At 50.9% G+C, this 26064-nt stretch overlaps 3 protein-coding genes across 6 annotated transcripts in view; 1 reads left to right on the top strand and 2 right to left on the bottom strand.

The window, feature by feature from the left end:
- Positions 1-23392, top strand: part of LOC148662643 (uncharacterized) — a 53477-nt gene extending 30085 nt beyond the window's left edge. For all 3 annotated transcript variants that reach the window (XM_088632203.1, XM_088632204.1, XM_088632202.1), the window contains one exon: positions 18795-23392. In XM_088632203.1, coding sequence (XP_088488329.1) covers positions 18795-20833 — 2039 coding nt within the window. In that variant the 3' untranslated portion in view covers positions 20834-23392. The remainder of the gene's footprint in view (positions 1-18794) is intronic.
- LOC148662626 (uncharacterized) overlaps positions 1-26064 on the bottom strand; it is a 783119-nt gene that overhangs the window by 399554 nt on the left and 357501 nt on the right. The window lies entirely within an intron of this gene.
- The window catches only part of LOC148662637 (uncharacterized), a 186980-nt gene that overhangs the window by 93726 nt on the left and 67190 nt on the right, over positions 1-26064 (bottom strand). The window lies entirely within an intron of this gene.

The following is a 26064-nucleotide window of genomic DNA, read 5'->3' as shown; positions in this document are numbered from 1 at the left end:
CACTCCTACAGCCCTCAGCGTCTCTCACACCTCACCAGCCTGTATACAACACTGCTACAGCCCTCAGCGTCTCTCACACCTCACCAGCCTGTATACAACACTCCTACAGCCCTCAGCATCTCACACCTCACCAGCCTGTATACAACACTCCTACAGCCCTCAGCATCTCTCTCACACCTCACCAGCCTGTATACAACACTCCTACAGCCCTCAGCATCTCTCTCACACCTCACCAGCCTGTATACAACACTCCTACAGCCCTCAGCATCTCTCTCACCTCATCAGCCTGTATACAACACTCCAACAGCCCTCAGCATCTCTCTCACACCTCACCAGCCTGTATACAACACTCCTACAGCCCTCAGCATCTCTCACACCTCACCAGCCTGTATACAACACTCCTACAGCCCTCAGCAGCTCTCTCACCTCATCAGCCTGTATACAACTCTCCTACAGCCCTCAGCGTCTCTCTCACACCTCATCAGCCTGTATACAACACTCCTACAGCCCTCAGCGTCTCTCTCACACCTCACCAGCCTGTATACAACACTCCTACAGCCCTCAGGGTCTCTCTCACACCTCACCAGCCTGTATACAACACTCCTACAGCCCTCAGCATCTCTCACACCTCACCAGCCTGTATACAACACTCCTACAGCCCTCAGCATCTCTCAAACCTCACCAGCCTGTATACAGCACTCCTACAGCCCTCAGCCTCTCTCTCCCACCTCACCAGCCTGTATACAACACTCCTACAGCTCTCAGCATCTCTCACACCTCACCAGCCCTCAGCGTCTCTCACACCCCACCAGCCTGTATACAACACTCCTACAGCCCTCAGCATCTCTCTCACACCTCACCAGTTTGTATACAACACTCCTACAGCCCTCAGCATCTCTCTCACACCTCACCAGTTTGTATACAACACTCCTACAGCCCTCAGCGTCTCTCACACCTCACCAGCCTGTATACAACACTCCTACAGCCCTCAGCATCTCTCACACCTCACCAGCCTGTATACAACACTCCTACAGCCCTCAGCATCTCTCTCACCTCATCAGCCTGTATACAACACTCCTACAGCCCTCAGCGTCTCTCTCACACCTCACCAGTTTGTATACAACACTCCTACAGCCCTCAGCATCTCTCACACCTCACCAGTTTGTATACAACACTCCTACAGCCCTCAGCATCTCTCTCACACCTCACCAGCCTGTATACAACACTCCTACAGCCCTCAGCATCTCTCACACACCTCACCAGCCTGTATACAACACTCCTACAGCCCTCAGCATCTCTCACACCTCACCAGCCCTCAGCGTCTCTCACACCCCACCAGCCTGTATACAACACTCCTACAGCCCTCAGCATCTCTCTCACACCTCACCAGTTTGTATACAACACTCCTACAGCCCTCAGCATCTCTCTCACACCTCACCAGTTTGTATACAACACTCCTACAGCCCTCAGCATCTCTCTCACACCTCACCAGTTTGTATACAACACTCCTACAGCCCTCAGCATCTCTCTCACACCTCACCAGTTTGTATACAACACTCCTACAGCCCTCAGCATCTCTCTCACACCTCACCAGTTTGTATACAACACTCCTACAGCCCTCAGCATCTCTCTCACACCTCACCAGTTTGTATACAACACTTCTACAGCCCTCAGCGTCTCTCACACCTCACCAGCCTGTATACAACACTCCTACAGCCCTCAGGGTCTCTCTCACACCTCACCAGCCTGTATACAACACTCCTACAGCCCTCAGCATCTCACACCTCACCAGCCTGTATACAACACTCCTACAGCCCTCAGCATCTCTCTCACACCTCACCAGCCTGTATACAACACTCCTACAGCCCTCAGCATCTCTCTCACACCTCACCAGCCTGTATACAACACTCCTACAGCCCTCAGCATCTCTCTCACCTCATCAGCCTGTATACAACACTCCTACAGCCCTCAGCATCTCTCTCACACCTCACCAGCCTGTATACAACACTCCTACAGCCCTCAGCGTCTCTCAAACCTCACCAGCCTGTATACAACACTCCTACAGCCCTCAGCATCTCTCACACCTCACCAGCCTGTATACAACACTCCTACAGCCCTCAGCATCTCTCTCACCTCATCAGCCTGTATACAACACTCCTACAGCCCTCAGCGTCTCTCTCACACCTCATCAGCCTGTATACAACACTCCTACAGTCCTCAGCGTCTCTCTCACACCTCACCAGCCTGTATACAACACTCCTACAGCCCTCAGGGTCTCTCTCACACCTCACCAGCCTGTATACAACACTCCTACAGCCCTCAGCATCTCTCACACCTCACCAGCCTGTATACAACACTCCTACAGCCCTCAGCATCTCTCAAACCTCACCAGCCTGTATACAACACTCCTACAGCCCTCAGCCTCTCTCTCCCACCTCACCAGCCTGTATACAACACTCCTACAGCCCTCAGCATCTCTCACACACCTCACCAGCCTGTATACAACACTCCTACAGCCCTCAGCATCTCTCACACCTCACCAGCCCTCAGCGTCTCTCACACCCCACCAGCCTGTATACAACACTCCTACAGCCCTCAGCATCTCTCTCACACCTCACCAGTTTGTATACAACACTCCTACAGCCCTCAGCATCTCTCTCACACCTCACCAGTTTGTATACAACACTCCTACAGCCCTCAGCATCTCTCTCACACCTCACCAGTTTGTATACAACACTCCTACAGCCCTCAGCGTCTCTCACACCTCACCAGCCTGTATACAACACTCCTACAGCCCTCAGCATCTCTCACACCTCACCAGCCTGTATACAACACTCCTACAGCCCTCAGCATCTCTCTCACCTCATCAGCCTGTATACAACACTCCTACAGCCCTCAGCGTCTCTCTCACACCTCACCAGCCTGTATACAACACTCCTGCAGCCCTCAGCATCTCACTCACACCTCACCGGCCTGTATACAACACTCCTGCAGCCCTCAGCATCTCACTCACACCTCACCGGCCTGTATACAACACTCCTACAGCCCTCAGCGTCTCACACTCCTCACCGGCCTGTATACAACACTCCTACAGCCCTCAGCGTCTCACACTCCTCACCGGCCTGTATACAACACTCCTACAGCCCTCAGCGTCTCACACCTCACCAGCCTGTATACAACACTCCTGCAGCCCTCAGCATCTCTCTCACACCTCACCAGCCTGTATACAACACTCCTACAGCCCTCAGCGTCTCACACCTCACCAGCCTGTATACAACACTCCTGCAGCCCTCAGCATCTCTCTCACACCTCACCAGCCTGTATACAACACTCCTACAGCCCTCAGCATCTCTCTCACACCTCACCAGCCTGTATACAACACTCCTACAGCCCTCAGCATCTCTCTAACACCTCACCAGCCTGTATACAACACTCCTACAGCCCTCAGCATCTCTCTCACACCTCACCAGCCTGTATACAACACTCCTATAGCCCTCAGCATCTCTCTCACACCTCACCAGCCTGTATACAACACTCTTACAGCCCTCAGCATCTCTCTCACACCTCACCAGCCTGTATACAACACTCCTACAGCCCTCAGCATCTCTCTAACACCTCACCAGCCTGTATACAACACTCCTACAGCCCTCAGCATCTCACTCACACCTCATCAGCCTGTATACAACACTCCTACAGCCCTCAGCGTCTCTCACACCTCACCAGCCTGTATACAACACTGCTACAGCCCTCAGCGTCTCTCACACCTCACCAGCCTGTATACAACACTCCTACAGCCCTCAGCATCTCACACCTCACCAGCCTGTATACAACACTCCTACAGCCCTCAGCATCTCTCTCACACCTCACCAGCCTGTATACAACACTCCTACAGCCCTCAGCATCTCTCTCACACCTCACCAGCCTGTATACAACACTCCTACAGCCCTCAGCATCTCTCTCACCTCATCAGCCTGTATACAACACTCCAACAGCCCTCAGCATCTCTCTCACACCTCACCAGCCTGTATACAACACTCCTACAGCCCTCAGCATCTCTCACACCTCACCAGCCTGTATACAACACTCCTACAGCCCTCAGCAGCTCTCTCACCTCATCAGCCTGTATACAACTCTCCTACAGCCCTCAGCGTCTCTCTCACACCTCATCAGCCTGTATACAACACTCCTACAGCCCTCAGCGTCTCTCTCACACCTCACCAGCCTGTATACAACACTCCTACAGCCCTCAGGGTCTCTCTCACACCTCACCAGCCTGTATACAACACTCCTACAGCCCTCAGCATCTCTCACACCTCACCAGCCTGTATACAACACTCCTACAGCCCTCAGCATCTCTCAAACCTCACCAGCCTGTATACAGCACTCCTACAGCCCTCAGCCTCTCTCTCCCACCTCACCAGCCTGTATACAACACTCCTACAGCTCTCAGCATCTCTCACACCTCACCAGCCCTCAGCGTCTCTCACACCCCACCAGCCTGTATACAACACTCCTACAGCCCTCAGCATCTCTCTCACACCTCACCAGTTTGTATACAACACTCCTACAGCCCTCAGCATCTCTCTCACACCTCACCAGTTTGTATACAACACTCCTACAGCCCTCAGCGTCTCTCACACCTCACCAGCCTGTATACAACACTCCTACAGCCCTCAGCATCTCTCACACCTCACCAGCCTGTATACAACACTCCTACAGCCCTCAGCATCTCTCTCACCTCATCAGCCTGTATACAACACTCCTACAGCCCTCAGCGTCTCTCTCACACCTCACCAGTTTGTATACAACACTCCTACAGCCCTCAGCATCTCTCACACCTCACCAGTTTGTATACAACACTCCTACAGCCCTCAGCATCTCTCTCACACCTCACCAGCCTGTATACAACACTCCTACAGCCCTCAGCGTCTCTCACACACCTCACCAGCCTGTATACAGCACTCCTACAGCCCTCAGCATCTCTCACACCTCACCAGCCTGTATACAAAACTTCTACAGCCCTCAGCGTCTCTCACACCTCACCGGCCTGTATACAACACTCCTGCAGCCCTCAGCATCTCACTCACACCTCACCGGCCTGTATACAACACTCCTACAGCCCTCAGCGTCTCACACTCCTCACCGGCCTGTATACAACACTCCTACAGCCCTCAGCGTCTCACACTCCTCACCGGCCTGTATACAACACTCCTACAGCCCTCAGCGTCTCACACCTCACCAGCCTGTATACAACACTCCTACAGCCCTCAGCGTCTCTCTCACACCTCACCAGCCTGTATACAACACTCCTACAGCCCTCAGGGTCTCTCTCACACCTCACCAGCCTGTATACAACACTCCTACAGCCCTCAGCATCTCTCACACCTCACCAGCCTGTATACAACACTCCTACAGCCCTCAGCATCTCTCAAACCTCACCAGCCTGTATACAGCACTCCTACAGCCCTCAGCCTCTCTCTCCCACCTCACCAGCCTGTATACAACACTCCTACAGCTCTCAGCATCTCTCACACCTCACCAGCCCTCAGCGTCTCTCACACCCCACCAGCCTGTATACAACACTCCTACAGCCCTCAGCATCTCTCTCACACCTCACCAGTTTGTATACAACACTCCTACAGCCCTCAGCATCTCTCTCACACCTCACCAGTTTGTATACAACACTCCTACAGCCCTCAGCGTCTCTCACACCTCACCAGCCTGTATACAACACTCCTACAGCCCTCAGCATCTCTCACACCTCACCAGCCTGTATACAACACTCCTACAGCCCTCAGCATCTCTCTCACCTCATCAGCCTGTATACAACACTCCTACAGCCCTCAGCGTCTCTCTCACACCTCACCAGTTTGTATACAACACTCCTACAGCCCTCAGCATCTCTCACACCTCACCAGTTTGTATACAACACTCCTACAGCCCTCAGCATCTCTCTCACACCTCACCAGCCTGTATACAACACTCCTACAGCCCTCAGCGTCTCTCACACACCTCACCAGCCTGTATACAGCACTCCTACAGCCCTCAGCATCTCTCACACCTCACCAGCCTGTATACAAAACTTCTACAGCCCTCAGCGTCTCTCACACCTCACCGGCCTGTATACAACACTCCTGCAGCCCTCAGCATCTCACTCACACCTCACCGGCCTGTATACAACACTCCTACAGCCCTCAGCGTCTCACACTCCTCACCGGCCTGTATACAACACTCCTACAGCCCTCAGCGTCTCACACTCCTCACCGGCCTGTATACAACACTCCTACAGCCCTCAGCGTCTCACACCTCACCAGCCTGTATACAACACTCCTGCAGCCCTCAGCATCTCTCTCACACCTCACCAGCCTGTATACAACACTCCTACAGCCCTCAGCGTCTCACACCTCACCAGCCTGTATACAACACTCCTGCAGCCCTCAGCATCTCTCTCACACCTCACCAGCCTGTATACAACACTCCTACAGCCCTCAGCATCTCTCTCACACCTCACCAGCCTGTATACAACACTCCTACAGCCCTCAGCATCTCTCTCACACCTCACCAGCCTGTATACAACACTCCTACAGCCCTCAGCATCTCTCTCACACCTCACCAGCCTGTATACAACACTCCTACAGCCCTCAGCATCTCTCTCACACCTCACCAGCCTGTATACAACACTCTTACAGCCCTCAGCATCTCTCTCACACCTCACCAGCCTGTATACAACACTCCTACAGCCCTCAGCATCTCTCTAACACCTCACCAGCCTGTATACAACACTCCTACAGCCCTCAGCATCTCACTCACACCTCATCAGCCTGTATACAACACTCCTACAGCCCTCAGCGTCTCTCACACCTCACCAGCCTGTATACAACACTGCTACAGCCCTCAGCGTCTCTCACACCTCACCAGCCTGTATACAACACTCCTACAGCCCTCAGCATCTCACACCTCACCAGCCTGTATACAACACTCCTACAGCCCTCAGCATCTCTCTCACACCTCACCAGCCTGTATACAACACTCCTACAGCCCTCAGCATCTCTCTCACACCTCACCAGCCTGTATACAACACTCCTACAGCCCTCAGCATCTCTCTCACCTCATCAGCCTGTATACAACACTCCAACAGCCCTCAGCATCTCTCTCACACCTCACCAGCCTGTATACAACACTCCTACAGCCCTCAGCATCTCTCACACCTCACCAGCCTGTATACAACACTCCTACAGCCCTCAGCAGCTCTCTCACCTCATCAGCCTGTATACAACACTCCTACAGCCCTCAGCGTCTCTCTCACACCTCATCAGCCTGTATACAACATTCCTACAGCCCTCAGCGTCTCTCTCACACCTCACCAGCCTGTATACAACACTCCTACAGCCCTCAGGGTCTCTCTCACACCTCACCAGCCTGTATACAACACTCCTACAGCCCTCAGCATCTCTCACACCTCACCAGCCTGTATACAACACTCCTACAGCCCTCAGCATCTCTCAAACCTCACCAGCCTGTATACAGCACTCCTACAGCCCTCAGCCTCTCTCTCCCACCTCACCAGCCTGTATACAACACTCCTACAGCTCTCAGCATCTCTCACACCTCACCAGCCCTCAGCGTCTCTCACACCCCACCAGCCTGTATACAATACTCCTACAGCCCTCAGCATCTCTCTCACACCTCACCAGTTTGTATACAACACTCCTACAGCCCTCAGCATCTCTCTCACACCTCACCAGTTTGTATACAACACTCCTACAGCCCCCAGCATCTCTCTCACACCTCACCAGTTTGTATACAACACTCCTACAGCCCTCAGCGTCTCTCACACCTCACCAGCCTGTATACAACACTCCTACAGCCCTCAGCATCTCTCACACCTCACCAGCCTGTATACAACACTCCTACAGCCCTCAGCATCTCTCACACCTCACCAGCCTGTATACAACACTCCTACAACCCTCAGCCTCTCTCTCCCACCTCACCAGCCTGTATACAACACTCCTACAGCCCTCAGCGTCTCTCTCACACCTCACCAGCCTGTATACAACACTCCTACAGCCCTCAGGGTCTCTCTCACACCTCACCAGCCTGTATACAACACTCCTACAGCCCTCAGCATCTCTCACACCTCACCAGCCTGTATACAACACTCCTACAGCCCTCAGCATCTCTCAAACCTCACCAGCCTGTATACAACACTCCTACAGCCCTCAGCCTCTCTCTCCCACCTCACCAGCCTGTATACAACACTCCTACAGCCCTCAGCATCTCTCACACACCTCACCAGCCTGTATACAACACTCCTACAGCCCTCAGCATCTCTCACACCTCACCAGCCCTCAGCGTCTCTCACACCCCACCAGCCTGTATACAACACTCCTACAGCCCTCAGGGTCTCTCTCACACCTCACCAGTTTGTATACAACACTCCTACAGCCCTCAGCGTCTCTCTCACACCTCACCAGCCTGTATACAACACTCCTACAGCCCTCAGGGTCTCTCTCACACCTCACCAGCCTGTATACAACACTCCTACAGCCCTCAGCATCTCTCACACCTCACCAGCCTGTATACAACACTCCTACAGCCCTCAGCATCTCTCACACCTCACCAGCCTGTATACAACACTCCTACAGCCCTCAGCCTCTCTCTCCCACCTCACCAGCCTGTATACAACACTCCTACAGCCCTCAGCGTCTCTCTCACACCTCACCAGCCTGTATACAACACTCCTACAGCCCTCAGGGTCTCTCTCACACCTCACCAGCCTGTATACAACACTCCTACAGCCCTCAGCATCTCTCACACCTCACCAGCCTGTATACAACACTCCTACAGCCCTCAGCATCTCTCAAACCTCACCAGCCTGTATACAACACTCCTACAGCCCTCAGCCTCTCTCTCCCACCTCACCAGCCTGTATACAACACTCCTACAGCCCTCAGCATCTCTCACACACCTCACCAGCCTGTATACAACACTCCTACAGCCCTCAGCATCTCTCACACCTCACCAGCCCTCAGCGTCTCTCACACCCCACCAGCCTGTATACAACACTCCTACAGCCCTCAGCCTCTCTCTCCCACCTCACCAGCCTGTATACAACACTCCTACAGCCCTCAGCGTCTCTCTCACACCTCACCAGCCTGTATACAACACTCCTACAGCCCTCAGGGTCTCTCTCACACCTCACCAGCCTGTATACAACACTCCTACAGCCCTCAGCATCTCTCACACCTCACCAGCCTGTATACAACACTCCTACAGCCCTCAGCATCTCTCAAACCTCACCAGCCTGTATACAACACTCCTACAGCCCTCAGCCTCTCTCTCCCACCTCACCAGCCTGTATACAACACTCCTACAGCCCTCAGCATCTCTCACACACCTCACCAGCCTGTATACAACACTCCTACAGCCCTCAGCATCTCTCACACCTCACCAGCCCTCAGCGTCTCTCACACCCCACCAGCCTGTATACAACACTCCTACAGCCCTCAGCATCTCTCTCACACCTCACCAGTTTGTATACAACACTCCTACAGCCCTCAGCATCTCTCTCACACCTCACCAGTTTGTATACAACACTCCTACAGCCCTCAGCATCTCTCTCACACCTCACCAGTTTGTATACAACACTCCTACAGCCCTCAGCGTCTCTCACACCTCACCAGCCTGTATACAACACTCCTACAGCCCTCAGCATCTCTCACACCTCACCAGCCTGTATACAACACTCCTACAGCCCTCAGCATCTCTCTCACCTCATCAGCCTGTATACAACACTCCTACAGCCCTCAGCGTCTCTCTCACACCTCACCAGTTTGTATACAACACTCCTACAGCCCTCAGCATCTCTCACACCTCACCAGTTTTTATACAACACTCCTACAGCCCTCAGCATCTCTCTCACACCTCACCAGCCTGTATACAACACTCCTACAGCCCTCAGCGTCTCTCACACACCTCACCAGCCTGTATACAGCACTCCTACAGCCCTCAGCATCTCTCACACCTCACCAGCCTGTATACAAAACTTCTACAGCCCTCAGCGTCTCTCACACCTCACCGGCCTGTATACAACACTCCTGCAGCCCTCAGCATCTCACTCACACCTCACCGGCCTGTATACAACACTCCTACAGCCCTCAGCGTCTCACACTCCTCACCGGCCTGTATACAACACTCCTACAGCCCTCAGCGTCTCACACTCATCACCGGCCTGTATACAACACTCCTACAGCCCTCAGCGTCTCACACCTCACCAGCCTGTATACAACACTCCTGCAGCCCTCAGCATCTCTCTCACACCTCACCAGCCTGTATACAACACTCCTACAGCCCTCAGCGTCTCACACCTCACCAGCCTGTATACAACACTCCTGCAGCCCTCAGCATCTCTCTCACACCTCACCAGCCTGTATACAACACTCCTACAGCCCTCAGCATCTCTCTCACACCTCACCAGCCTGTATACAACACTCCTACAGCCCTCAGCATCTCTCTAACACCTCACCAGCCTGTATACAACACTCCTACAGCCCTCAGCATCTCTCTCACACCTCACCAGCCTGTATACAACACTCCTACAGCCCTCAGCATCTCTCCCACCTCACCAGCCTGTATACAACACTCCTACAGCCCTCAGCATCTCTCACACACCTCACCAGCCTGTATACAACACTCCTACAGCCCTCAGCATCTCTCACACCTCACCAGCCCTCAGCGTCTCTCACACCCCACCAGCCTGTATACAACACTCCTACAGCCCTCAGCATCTCTCTCACACCTCACCAGTTTGTATACAACACTCCTACAGCCCTCAGCGTCTCTCTCACACCTCACCAGCCTGTATACAACACTCCTACAGCCCTCAGGGTCTCTCTCACACCTCACCAGCCTGTATACAACACTCCTACAGCCCTCAGCATCTCTCACACCTCACCAGCCTGTATACAACACTCCTACAGCCCTCAGCATCTCTCACACCTCACCAGCCTGTATACAACACTCCTACAGCCCTCAGCCTCTCTCTCCCACCTCACCAGCCTGTATACAACACTCCTACAGCCCTCAGCGTCTCTCTCACACCTCACCAGCCTGTATACAACACTCCTACAGCCCTCAGGGTCTCTCTCACACCTCACCAGCCTGTATACAACACTCCTACAGCCCTCAGCATCTCTCACACCTCACCAGCCTGTATACAACACTCCTACAGCCCTCAGCATCTCTCAAACCTCACCAGCCTGTATACAACACTCTTACAGCCCTCAGCATCTCTCTCACACCTCACCAGCCTGTATACAACACTCCTACAGCCCTCAGCATCTCTCTAACACCTCACCAGCCTGTATACAACACTCCTACAGCCCTCAGCATCTCACTCACACCTCATCAGCCTGTATACAACACTCCTACAGCCCTCAGCGTCTCTCACACCTCACCAGCCTGTATACAACACTGCTACAGCCCTCAGCGTCTCTCACACCTCACCAGCCTGTATACAACACTCCTACAGCCCTCAGCATCTCTCTCACACCTCACCAGCCTGTATACAACACTCCTACAGCCCTCAGCATCTCTCTCACACCTCACCAGCCTGTATACAACACTCCTACAGCCCTCAGCATCTCTCTCACCTCATCAGCCTGTATACAACACTCCAACAGCCCTCAGCATCTCTCTCACACCTCACCAGCCTGTATACAACACTCCTACAGCCCTCAGCATCTCTCACACCTCACCAGCCTGTATACAACACTCCTACAGCCCTCAGCAGCTCTCTCACCTCATCAGCCTGTATACAACACTCCTACAGCCCTCAGCATCTCTCAAACCTCACCAGCCTGTATACAACACTCCTACAGCCCTCAGCCTCTCTCTCCCACCTCACCAGCCTGTATACAACACTCCTACAGCCCTCAGCATCTCTCACACCTCACCAGCCCTCAGCGTCTCTCACACCCCACCAGCCTGTATACAACACTCCTACAGCCCTCAGCATCTCTCTCACACCTCACCAGTTTGTATACAACACTCCTACAGCCCTCAGCATCTCTCTCACACCTCACCAGTTTGTATACAACACTCCTACAGCCCCCAGCATCTCTCTCACACCTCACCAGTTTGTATACAACACTCCTACAGCCCTCAGCGTCTCTCACACCTCACCAGCCTGTATACAACACTCCTACAGCCCTCAGCATCTCTCACACCTCACCAGCCTGTATACAACACTCCTACAGCCCTCAGCATCTCTCACACCTCACCAGCCTGTATACAACACTCCTACAGCCCTCAGCCTCTCTCTCCCACCTCACCAGCCTGTATACAACACTCCTACAGCCCTCAGCGTCTCTCTCACACCTCACCAGCCTGTATACAACACTCCTACAGCCCTCAGGGTCTCTCTCACACCTCACCAGCCTGTATACAACACTCCTACAGCCCTCAGCATCTCTCACACCTCACCAGCCTGTATACAACACTCCTACAGCCCTCAGCATCTCTCAAACCTCACCAGCCTGTATACAACACTCCTACAGCCCTCAGCCTCTCTCTCCCACCTCACCAGCCTGTATACAACACTCCTACAGCCCTCAGCATCTCTCACACACCTCACCAGCCTGTATACAACACTCCTACAGCCCTCAGCATCTCTCACACCTCACCAGCCCTCAGCGTCTCTCACACCCCACCAGCCTGTATACAACACTCCTACAGCCCTCAGCATCTCTCTCACACCTCACCAGTTTGTATACAACACTCCTACAGCCCTCAGCATCTCTCTCACACCTCACCAGTTTGTATACAACACTCCTACAGCCCTCAGCGTCTCTCACACCTCACCAGCCTGTATACAACACTCCTACAGCCCTCAGCATCTCTCACACCTCACCAGCCTGTATACAACACTCCTACAGCCCTCAGCATCTCTCTCACCTCATCAGCCTGTATACAACACTCCTACAGCCCTCAGCGTCTCTCTCACACCTCACCAGTTTGTATACAACACTCCTACAGCCCTCAGCATCTCTCACACCTCACCAGTTTGTATACAACACTCCTACAGCCCTCAGCATCTCTCTCACACCTCACCAGCCTGTATACAACACTCCTACAGCCCTCAGCGTCTCTCACACACCTCACCAGCCTGTATACAGCACTCCTACAGCCCTCAGCATCTCTCACACCTCACCAGCCTGTATACAAAACTTCTACAGCCCTCAGCGTCTCTCACACCTCACCGGCCTGTATACAACACTCCTGCAGCCCTCAGCATCTCACTCACACCTCACCGGCCTGTATACAACACTCCTACAGCCCTCAGCGTCTCACACTCCTCACCGGCCTGTATACAACACTCCTACAGCCCTCAGCGTCTCACACTCCTCACCGGCCTGTATACAACACTCCTACAGCCCTCAGCGTCTCACACCTCACCAGCCTGTATACAACACTCCTGCAGCCCTCAGCATCTCTCTCACACCTCACCAGCCTGTATACAACACTCCTACAGCCCTCAGCGTCTCACACCTCACCAGCCTGTATACAACACTCCTGCAGCCCTCAGCATCTCTCTCACACCTCACCAGCCTGTATACAACACTCCTACAGCCCTCAGCATCTCTCTCACACCTCACCAGCCTGTATACAACACTCCTACAGCCCTCAGCATCTCTCTAACACCTCACCAGCCTGTATACAACACTCCTACAGCCCTCAGCATCTCTCTCACACCTCACCAGCCTGTATACAACACTCCTACAGCCCTCAGCATCTCTCTCACACCTCACCAGCCTGTATACAACACTCTTACAGCCCTCAGCATCTCTCTCACACCTCACCAGCCTGTATACAACACTCCTACAGCCCTCAGCATCTCTCTAACACCTCACCAGCCTGTATACAACAATCCTACAGCCCTCAGCATCTCACTCACACCTCATCAGCCTGTATACAACACTCCTACAGCCCTCAGCGTCTCTCACACCTCACCAGCCTGTATACAACACTGCTACAGCCCTCAGCGTCTCTCACACCTCACCAGCCTGTATACAACACTCCTACAGCCCTCAGCGTCTCTCACACCTCACCAGCCTGTATACAACACTGCTACAGCCCTCAGCGTCTCTCTCACCTCATCAGCCTGTATACAACACTCCTACAGCCCTCAGCATCTCACACCTCACCAGCCTGTATACAACACTCCTACAGCCCTCAGCATCTCTCTCACACCTCACCAGCCTGTATACAACACTCCTACAGCCCTCAGCATCTCTCTCACACCTCACCAGCCTGTATACAACACTCCTACAGCCCTCAGCATCTCTCTCACCTCATCAGCCTGTATACAACACTCCAACAGCCCTCAGCATCTCTCTCACACCTCACCAGCCTGTATACAACACTCCTACAGCCCTCAGCATCTCTCACACCTCACCAGCCTGTATACAACACTCCTACAGCCCTCAGCAGCTCTCTCACCTCATCAGCCTGTATACAACACTCCTACAGCCCTCAGCGTCTCTCTCACACCTCATCAGCCTGTATACAACACTCCTACAGCCCTCAGCGTCTCTCTCACACCTCACCAGCCTGTATACAACACTCCTACAGCCCTCAGCATCTCTCACACCTCACCAGCCTGTATACAACACTCCTACAGCCCTCAGCATCTCTCAAACCTCACCAGCCTGTATACAACACTCCTACAGCCCTCAGCATCTCTCAAACCTCACCAGCCTGTATACAACACTCCTACAGCCCTCAGCCTCTCTCTCCCACCTCACCAGCCTGTATACAACACTCCTACAGCCCTCAGCATCTCTCACACCTCACCAGCCTGTATACAACACTCCTACAGCCCTCAGCGTCTCTCTCACACCTCACCAGCCTGTATACAACACTCCTACAGCCCTCAGCATCTCTCACACCTCACCAGCCTGTATACAACACTCCTACAGCCCTCAGCATCTCTCTCACACCTCACCAGCCTGTATACAACACTCTTACAGCCCTCAGCATCTCTCTCACACCTCACCAGCCTGTATACAACACTCCTACAGCCCTCAGCATCTCTCTCACACCTCACCAGCCTGTATACAACACTCTTACAGCCCTCAGCATCTCTCTCACACCTCACCAGCCTGTATACAACACTCCTACAGCCCTCAGCATCTCTCTAACACCTCACCAGCCTGTATACAACACTCCTACAGCCCTCAGCATCTCACTCACACCTCACCAGCCTGTATACAACACTCCTACAGCCCTCAGCGTCTCTCACACCTCACCAGCCTGTATACAACACTGCTACAGCCCTCAGCGTCTCTCACACCTCACCAGCCTGTATACAACACTCCTACAGCCCTCAGCATCTCACACCTCACCAGCCTGTATACAACACTCCTACAGCCCTCAGCATCTCTCTCACACCTCACCAGCCTGTATACAACACTCCTACAGCCCTCAGCATCTCTCAGACCTCATGAGCCTGTATACAACACTCCTACAGCCCTCAGCATCTCTCTCACACCTCACCAGCCTGTAAACAACACTCCTACAGCCCTCAGCATCTCTCACACCTCACCAGCCTGTATACAACACTCCTACAGCCCTCAGCATCTCTCACTCCTCACCAGCCTGTATACAACACTCCTACAGCCCTCAGTGTCTCTCTCACACCTCACCAGCATGTATACAACACTCCTACAGCCCTCAGCATCTCTCTCACACCTCACCAGCCTGTATACAACACTCCTACAGCCCTCAGCATCTCTCAGACCTCATGAGCCTGTATACAACACTCCTACAGCCCTCAGCATCTCTCTCACACCTCACCAGCCTGTAAACAACACTCCTACAGCCCTCAGCATCTCTCACACCTCACCAGCCTGTATACAACACTCCTACAGCCCTCAGCATCTCTCACTCCTCACCAGCCTGTATACAACACTCCTACAGCCCTCAGTGTCTCTCTCACACCTCACCAGCATGTATACAACACTCCTACAGCCCTCAGTGTCTCTCTCACACCTCAGCAGCATGTATACAACACTCCTACAGCCCTCAGTGTCTCTCTCACACCTCAGCAGCCTGTATACAACACTCCTACAGCCCTCAGCGTCTCTCTCACATCTCACTAGCCTGTATACAACACTCCTACAGCCCTCAGCATCTGTCACACACCTCACCAGCCTGTATACAACACTCCTACAGCCCTCAGCATCTCTCACACCTCACCAGTCTGTATACATCACTCCTACAGCCCTCAGCATCTCTCACACCTCACCAGCCTGTATACATCACTCCTACAGCCCTCAGCATCTCTCACTCCTCACCAGCCTGTATACAACACTCCTACAGCCCTCAGCATCTCTCTCACACCTCACCAGCCTGTATACAACACTCCTACAGCCCTCAGCGTCTCTCTCACACCTCACCAGCCTGTATACAACACTCCTGCAGCCCTCAGCATCTCTCTCACACCTCACCAGCCTGTATACAACACTCCTGCAGCCCTCAGCATCTCTCTCTCTCACCAGCCCCTCATGCTGTGTCGTTGAGAGTGTATCTGTAATGACTGTGTGCAGTGGTCAGTATCAGTTATTATTTAATATGAAATTGAGTTGTTGCAGTGCGTATTAGGGTAGGGTATTCTTCTGTCTTATATGTGATTCACAGGTGTAGATGTTCTTCTTGTCTTTGTGTTTCGTGATTATCTGTAGATGTTTAAAACAAGATAGATAGATAAGACTTTATTGATCCCTAGGGGAAAATTGATGAAAAACAACTTACAATAATTGGAATTACAATAATTCGACTTTGATGATGTGTAAGACAATTGTGTTATGATGCAATTGCTTTGTGATTGAATTGCTTTCAAATACAATTAGTGTCTTGGATTCAGTATGGCTTTTATTTTTACTTTTGAATGGGATTTGAGTATTTGGATGTAGAGTTTTAACTGACTCGGTAATTGAAACATTTTGCGTCTTCATTTGTGACTATTTCACTTCAATCTGTGACCTCTATGGTACTTCAAATACCCGAAGTTAACATTTCTTGAAATTTCTCGTTTTGTTTATTGATATGCAGGTACGTTATATTTTTTTTCTGTGAGGGTCTTATGAATCTGATTCATTGGGCTTTATGAAACAGACAAATAAGCTCTGGATCCCAAGGTGAAGTTTAAACAACTGAGTTTATTGCATGCAATGAGACCAAAGTATTGGATGGGAGACCTCCTGGGAAAAACTAAGGTTGCTGCTGGGAGAGGTGTTAGTGGGGCCAGCAGGGGGCGCTCACCCTGTGGTGCATGTGGGTCCTAATGCCCCAGTATAGTGACGGGGACACTAGACTGTAAACAGGCGCCGTCCTTCGGATGAGACGTAAAACCGAGGTCCTGACTCTGTGGTCATTAACAATCCCAGGGCGTTTCTCGAAAAGAGTAGGGGTGTAACCCCGGCGTCCTGGCCAAATTTCCCATTGGCCCTTAACCATCATGGCCTCCTAATAACCCCCCTCTCTGAACTGGCTTCATCACTCTGTTGTCCTCCCACTGAGAGCTGGTGTGTGGGGAGCGTTCTGGCGCACTATGGCTGCCGTCGCATCATCCAGGTGGGGGCTGCACATTGGTGGTGGTAGTGGGATTCCCCATGACCTGTCAAGCTCTTTGAGTGGAGTTTCCAGAAAAGCGCTATATAAGTGTAAGCAATTATTATTATTATAATTATTATTGTTCGGAATAAAGGCACAAAACGCACAGTTTATATAGCACATCACAGCTGCCTCAGATGTAGGGCGATAATAGTTCAGACAGGTACTGAGGTTCCAAGCCATGCAGAGCCTTATAGGTGAGCAGGAGGATTTTGAAGTCCACACAGAATTTGACAGGAAGCCAGTGCAGGGACTCCAGGACAGGAGTAATGTGAACACTTGCACTAGACCTGGTCAGGATTCTGGCTGCTGAATTCTGGACATACTGCAGTTTGTTCAGAGGAGATTTAGATACCCCCAGCGAGTAGAACACTACAGTAGTCAATTCGAGAGAACACAAATGTGTTGATCAGCTGTACAGTGGTGTAGGAGTACAGTCATTGGGGGGACAGGAAGAAGTGAGGAGAGATCAGAGTATGATGGGAGGGAGTGGGGGGGCGTCACCAGTTGACGGCTCTGGGGAAGATGCTTTTTTAAAGTCTAGTTGTGTGCAACTGGAGCGTCTGGAATCTTCTACCAGATGGTAGGGGGGACACACAAGTTATGACTGGGGTGCGTGGGGTCAGACATAATTCTGGGGGCTTTGTTCAGACTCCTGGTGTTGTAGATTTCCTGGATGGATGGTAAGGCACTGCCGACGATGTGTTGGGCAGTTATGATATTATTATTATATTATTATATTAGTATTATAGCAGTTGCCGTACCAGACTATGATGCAGCTGGTCAGTATGCTCTCCAACGCACATCTGTAGAAGTTGGTGAGGATCCATGGACAGGTGAATGCATGTATTGCATTTGTGCTTGTTCCTTTTTCTAAGAAAGCCCGGGTACTGACATTTGGTTGTCTTGTCAGTTGAAAGATTTGACTTTTTTTTAATGTCTAGCACAATCATCTTTATCTTCACAATTTCTGAAGTTCTTCCTTATTATTCAGAATTGATCATTATTGCTAGATGGAGGTGAATAGACTGTTTTTTACTATTGGTATTGTCCATTTTTTTTTCCTATACCCTACTTAAATCCCTTGTTAAAGGTTTTGCTCTCTTGTCCTGTGTCTGCAGGGTCAGAGGCCAGCGCTCTCCCTGACTCTGGGGACAGGGCTCCTCTTGAACAGCAGCCCAGCGAGGAGGAGGAGGAGGAGGAGGAGGGGGGCTCCCGTCTGATGCAGGAGACAGAGCTCGCCGCCGCACACGGGAAAGAGACACTCAGTGAGCAGCAGCGCACAGAGAGCAGACAGAGGGTGGAGGATCTGGACTCTGTGCCCGTGATGAAGACCGAGCCTGAGAGTGAGACACCTGGGCTCTTGGTATCTGATGATTTTACAGAGAAGATTAATCTGTACACTAACAATATTACAGAACGTTGTAATGCACTGGGGTCTGTAGCTGTACATGTGCACAAAGAGGAACTGGGTGAGTTTAATCTTACAGAGCAGGATATGGAGCCCCAGTCGACTGACCCTGCAGAGCAGCGGACTGCTGTACCTGGTGAAGAGAACAGTACTGAGTCACAGCACCCAGAGAAGAGACATTACAAGGAGGAGCAACAGCAGCACCTACAGGGCTGGATGATAACAAGGCCTTGTTCTGTTCAAGTGGAGAGACTGTCATTGCAGAAGTGCTTGAAACAGTCATATGATCCCTCAGTATCTGATGCCTTTACACACAGGAATCTTAGGAATCTGGTTGCTGAGAAAAGAGTTGAAAGTTTTAACGAACTGGAGACTGTGTCCGTTCTTGGGCACAAAGAGGAACAACTGAGTGAACCGGACGGTTTTAGTCGCAGAGAGCTGGAGAAGGGGCCCCGGGTGATTCACACTGCTGAGCAGCACCCCGAGGGGCGTGACGAGGAGAGCTCGGCTCGGGTTCAGCACCCGGAGCAAGACCATTCCGTGGAGCACCCGCAGAACAGGAGACCGGGGCACGATCAGAGCACGGGGAAGAGTCAGTCGGGGTCTTGCTCGGATGGAGTGGACGAACCCCCGCCGTTGCACAGTCAGTCCAGCATTTCACAACCCGACCAGTGCCATCAGATAGGAGCGAGACCTCTCAGCCACGTTCAGTTCGGGAAGAGTTGTAGTCAGTTGAGTACCTTAACAGCCCGCCCGCGCGTTCACACGGGAGAGAGACCGTTCACCTGCAGTCAGTGTGGGAAGAGTTTTAGGTACCCAAGTAACTTAACAGCCCACCAGCTCGTTCACACAGGAGAGAGACCGTTCAGCTGCGCTCAGTGCGGGAAGAGTTTTAAGTACTCGACCAGCTTAACAGCCCACCAGCGCCTTCACACGGGAGAGAGGCCGTTCAGCTGCGCCCAGTGTGGGAAGACCTTCCGGCAGTCCAAGACCTTAACGGCCCACCGGCGCATCCACACGGGCGAGAGGCCGTTTGGCTGCGCGCAGTGCGGGAGGCGGTTCACCTTCTCGCACGACCTGAAAAGGCACCAGCGCGTGCACACGAGCGAGAGGCCGTTCAACTGCAGTCAGTGCGGGAAGGGCTTCAGGAAATCGAACAGCTACATAGCCCACCAGCGCGTCCACACGGGAGAGAAGCCGTTCCGCTGTTCTCAGTGTGGGAAGAGTTACAGTTACCCCCACGACTTTAAAAGGCACCAGCTGGTACACACGGGAGAGAGGCCCTTCGGCTGCAGCCAGTGTGGGAAGACGTTTGGCCGGTTAAACGCTTTGAGGGCCCACCAGCGCCTCCACACGGGAGAGAAGCCGTTCAGCTGCTCTCAGTGCGGGAAGAGCTTCAGCCAGTCCCACTTCCTGAAGAGACACCTGCGCGTGCACACGGGAGAGAGGCCCTACAGCTGCGGCGAGTGCGGGAAGACCTTCCGGAACTCGAGTTGCTTAAGGGCCCACCGGCGCGTCCACACGGGGGAGAGGCCGTTCAGCTGCGCGCAGTGCGGGAAGAGCTTCGCCCGTTCGGGCAACCTGAGAGCCCACCGGCAGGTCCACACGGGGGAGAAGCCGTTCAGCTGCAGCGAGTGTGGGAAGCGGTTCAGCGCCTCTAGGAGCTTAAGGACCCACCAGTGCCTCAACAAGGGAGAGAGACCGTTCAGCTGCACTCGGCTGTGGGAAGAGTTTTGCCCGGGCAGGTGACTCAATAACGCCAATGTAGCCACCGGTTTCTCGTTTAATCACAGTCAACTAAAATGTCTATTCGTTCACGTAGGTAGCTGCGTCGGAATGTAACACCCACCGAAGGCTTCACAGCTGGAATATTGTTTCCTCTATTCTCTTTTCAGCGTGGAATAAACCTTCGCTTGTAACCAAAATGTCTAGTATTCACAGTAGCTTTGTAGTCACCTGCTTTTGGATTTAGTCTAGTCAAATACATTACTCTTCCGGCGGACTAAAACGGAATTAGTTCTAGTCTTGCGGTTTAATAATAAAGTGGTTTCAGTTTTATTCCATTTTGAATTGTCTAAATTGCATTAATTCTTTAGTCTTATTTCTGTATAGCCTTGGAATGCTCGCTTGAGCCCGGTTTCATTTACAATTAAGACTGTTCTCATGGGTTAGACTTAGAATTGTGTAACAGTTTTAACTTACACACTAAAACAGATGAGGATGATTCGTTTTCACGCCAAGAAAAAAGAAATCACAAACCGTTTTGCGATTTAAAAGAAAAAATCAAAAATCTTTAAAAAAAAAAATGAAAAGGCTCCTAAAGGCTCAAAGTCTTTTGTTGCCCAATCTAAAGTGTGTTTGTCCCTTGAGACCATCGATATCAAATACAAGAAATATTTCTGCAATAAAGGGTAAAGAATCAGAGGTTGTATGAATCTCTCTAAAAAAAAAAATCTATTTTTGACCATTACTAATAATTCCATATTTGTATATGTTTTTTTTTTCAATGCACCTTTTTTAAAACCCAGACAGGACATGCTTTATATATATATATATTCATCTGATACCTCACCTTACACTTGAAGAAGTTATACGCGGCCGAAACATGGTGTTTTCTTTCTTCTCTTTTCAGCAGGGAATAAACCTATTTATATGTATTCTTTAACAGCTACAAGCTAGGGAAAAAAAGCAAACCTAATGCAAGACTTGGAAAAAACGTTCTGAAATAAAAAAACAAAAAAACACGTTTGGAGCGTTTCCTTCTCATTAAAGGAAATTGCAAGAGCTGCCTGACCAGCTCCAGACCTTTCAGCTGTTTTCCAAAGTGATCGGCGACTCATTACCCAGTTTAGAAGGCTGAAAGTGATACTGGAACTGAAATCCAGGTGGAAATATATTCCTTTTCTGGAAAGGTCAACGCTCCCTGCAAGAGTCACTTCTCCCAACTCGCACCCCCACCGTTTTCCAAAGTGTGCCTGAAGGAAAAATGGTGGCCAGCAGCCATATCGCCCTGGAACTCACAGCTGGCAGCCCCCACTGAAGCTCAGCAGGTGTGAGCCTGGTCAGTACCTGGAGGGGAGACTCCTGGGAAAAACTAAGGCTGCTGCTGGAAGAGGTGTGAGTGGGGGCCAGCAGGGGGCGCTCTCACCCTGCGGTCTGTGTGGGTCCTGATGTCCCAGTATAGTGACGGGGGGACACTGGACTGTAAACAGGCGCCGCCGTTCGGATGAGACGTCAAACCGAGGTCCTGACTCTTATGTGGTCATTAAAAATCCCAGGGTGTTTCTCGAAAAGAGTAGGGGTGTAACCCCGGCGTCCTGGCCAAATTTCCCATTGGCCCTTACCAATCACGGCCTCCTAAAAATCCCCATCTATGAATTGGCTTCATCCCTCTGCTCTCCTCCCCACTGAGAGCTGCTGTGTGGGGAGCATTCTGGCGCACTATGGCTGCCGTCACATCATCCAGGTGGGGCTGCACACTGGTGGTGGTAGTGGGATTCCCCATTACCTGTAAAGCGCTTTGAGTGGAGTTTCCAGAAAAGCGCTATATAAGTGTAAGCCATTATTAGAAGTAGTGAAGTCTCAATTCACAACTGTAGACCTGGGTAGAAGTTACCTTGCACCAGTGAAGTCTCAATTCACAACTGTAGATCTGGGGAGAAGTTACCCTGCACCAGTGAAGTCTCAATTCACAACTGTAGATCTGGGGAGAAGTTACCCTGCACCAGTGAAGTCTCAATGCACAACTGTAGTGAAGTTGCCTTGTGCTAATGAACGCTCAATTAATGAAGGCCTGAGGAAAAAATAGGCTATGGATGCTGTCATCCAGGTGGGGGCATCCATCACTGGTGGCGGTAGTAGGATTCCCCATGACCTGTAAAGCGCTTTGAGTGGAGTGTCCAGAAAAGCGCTATAGAAGTGTAAGCACTTCTTATTATTGCTTATATTGTAGAATCCTTAGGCTAAAAACATTCTCTCCGAGCTGCTGTTTCACTTTTAGATGTGGGGGCAATTCATATATAGGGAGATTGAGTTCTGAATTGGAGCCATTTTTATTAGGAAACAGTATTTCTGCCTTTGGGCTGTTTTGTGGTGTCATTGTGGTTTTGAATTGCAGGGGTAGTATCCTGGGTGTCTACGCCTATAGTAAGTAAGACTCTGTAATGCAGGGATTGTACGCGTGTGTATATTTTTGTAAATCACTGCATAGTCATTTCAGTCGTAGTGTTTTCCCTCTGATGTTGGAACCCTAGTTATTATTCCCATGTCCTGAGCTGTGCCAAACGTAATAAAAGCCATAAACTCTTGTTTTACTTTGTGATCATCATCTGTCCATTTTAAATCACTTTATCCAATACAGGATCACACTGGAACTGAAGTCTATCACCCTGATAGACTTATCATATCACCCTGCAACTCACAACTGGCAACCCCAAAACTAAGGTTGCTGCTGGAAGAGGTATTAGTGGGGCTAGCAGGGGGCGCTCTCACCCTAGGGTCCATGTGGGTCCTAATGCCCCAGTATAGTGACGGGGGACACCGGACTGTAAACAGGCGCCGTCCTTCGGATGAGACGTCAAACCGAGGTCCTGACTCTCTGTGGTCATTAACAATCCCGGGGTGTTTCTCGAAAAGAGTAGGGATGTTACCCCAGTGTCCTGGCCAAATTTCCCATAGGCCCTTACCAATCATGGCCTCCTAATAACCCCCCTCTCTGAACTGGCTTCCATCCCTCTGCTCTCCTCCCCACTGATAGCTGGTGTGTGGGGAGCGTTCTGGCGGACTATGGCTGTCGTCGCATCATCCAGGTGGGGGCTGCACACTGGTGCTGGAGGAGGGGAGTCCCCATTACCTGTAAAGCGCTTTGAGTGGAGTGTCCAGAAAAGCGCTATATAAGTGTAAGCAATTATTATTATTATCCAGGTGGGAGCTGCACATTGGTGGCGGTAGTGGGATTCCCCATTACCTGTAAAGCGCTTTGAGTGGAGTGTCCAGAAAAGCGCTATATAAGTGTAAGCAATTATTATTATTATTATTATCCAGGTGGGAGCTGCACATTGGTGGTGGTGGTGGGATTCCCCCTGACCTGTCAAGCGCTTTGAGTGGAGTGTCCAGAAAAGCACTCTAGAAGTGTCAGCAATTATTATAATTATTTTTAAATAACAAACACCAGGAGCTAACTGAAGAACGCAGGCTGCTGTATGCGAATGTCGGTAAGAAGTCATTGAAACCGTAAAACAGAGACATCGCAAACATAGAAGACCCAAACAACAAAAAAAACAGGTATTAAAATGTCTTAAAATAAACTAGTAGTAACAGAATACAAACCCTATTGCCTGTCCTTAACTAAAAAAAAATAATTAGACAAAAAAAACTACTGTCAAGGACATTAAAAAAGAGAACATTAGCACACTAAAATAAAAAAAAAACAGAACAGAAATAGTCTCTGTACTTAACACGGAACAAATATTCATAAGACAAAACTGTAGTGCAACACAACTACACAAGTGTCCATCCTGGGGTATTAAGCCAGTCACTGGTTGTTCTTCTCATGAATGCATGAACAGTTCTCTCAGTAAGGGCAACACCAGGCAGGAGGGTCAGGTCTGTCCAGCACCAGAGCAGGGCTTCTCCAGCACAGCTGGACGACTGGGAGTGATACTGGTACGACCCCAGTCAGAGTCCACTGTCTCCTGTTGGCACTGCAGTACCGACACAGAGGAGCTCGGAGTGGAGCTGCTGAATAAAGAGCTCTCCGGAGGAGTACTGGAGTGAAAGTCCAGGGGAATATCAGAGCCAGTGTTTGGGGATTTGAAGGAATACCGGAGTTGATGTCTGGAAATTTGGATGAATACTGGAGCCGATTTCCTGCGATTCAAAGAAATATGGGAGCTGATCTCGGGGAATACTGGAGCTGATGTCCAGGGATTCAGGGGAATATCAGAGCAATTGTTGGGGATTTGAAGGAATAACGGAGCAAAATACTTAATTTCAGGTATAACTTTCACTTTTTGCCTACTAAGCAACTGTATAAAGCCCCTCATTGATGGGCATATCTAGCTGTCCTAGATCATCTCCGTTGCTATATTTATAGATACTGTTGCACCGAACTCAATTCTACCACTGAAAAGGATTACTCTTCACATAAAAACTATTAAAAACCAGAGAATCCCACTTAAAATACTCACTAGGGATTCGGTTGATATACTATTATACAGCTGGGATCTTTGTTCCCTGATACAGCTTTGGAAAAGGGGCAAAACACAACAGGAGAGACCAGTTTTTGACTTGAGGATTCATTATACTCATTCTCTCGCTGTTAACATGATCTTCCCCGATATGTTTAATTGAGATGCCTTATCTAGTGCAGAGGTCATTCAACAGATTAAGGACATGTAACGTTTCTGCCTTAACATGAAATATACCCAGCAACTGTATTCCAGATTTACAAGAATCTTACACTGACCCAGATTAAAGTGTTTCGAACTTGTTTTACCTAAGGCATTGATAAAGCGGATTTATCATTACTTTTCAGAACGTCAGAGCATTTGTTATGTACTTGGAGTGTTACCATATGTAAATAAATGTCAAATAAATTCTCTTAATGTCTCTTGGTTTCATGGTCTTAAGCCACAAAACGCGATACTTCGGAAAAGTTGGGTAATAATAATTGCTTACACTTATAGAGCGCTTTTCTGGACACTCCACTCAAAGCGCTTTACAGGTCATGAGGAATCCCACTACCGCCACCAGTGTGCAGCCCCCACCTGGATGATGCGACGGCAGCCATAGTGCGCCAGAACGCTCCCCACACACCAGCTCTCAGTGGGGAGGAGAGCAGAGGGATGGAGCCAGTTCAGAGAGGGGAGTTATTAGGAGGCCATGAAATGGGAAATTCGGCCAGGACCCCGGGGTTACACCCCTACTCTTTTCGAGAGACGCCCTGGGATTTTTAATGACCCCAGAGAGTCAGGACCTCG

This window comes from Lepisosteus platostomus, chromosome 5 (genome assembly GCF_059453375.1).
Source record: "Lepisosteus platostomus isolate fLepPlt1 chromosome 5, fLepPlt1.hap1, whole genome shotgun sequence".
Taxonomy (NCBI): domain Eukaryota; kingdom Metazoa; phylum Chordata; class Actinopteri; order Semionotiformes; family Lepisosteidae; genus Lepisosteus; species Lepisosteus platostomus.
This window is presented reverse-complemented; position numbering and strand designations above follow the sequence as displayed.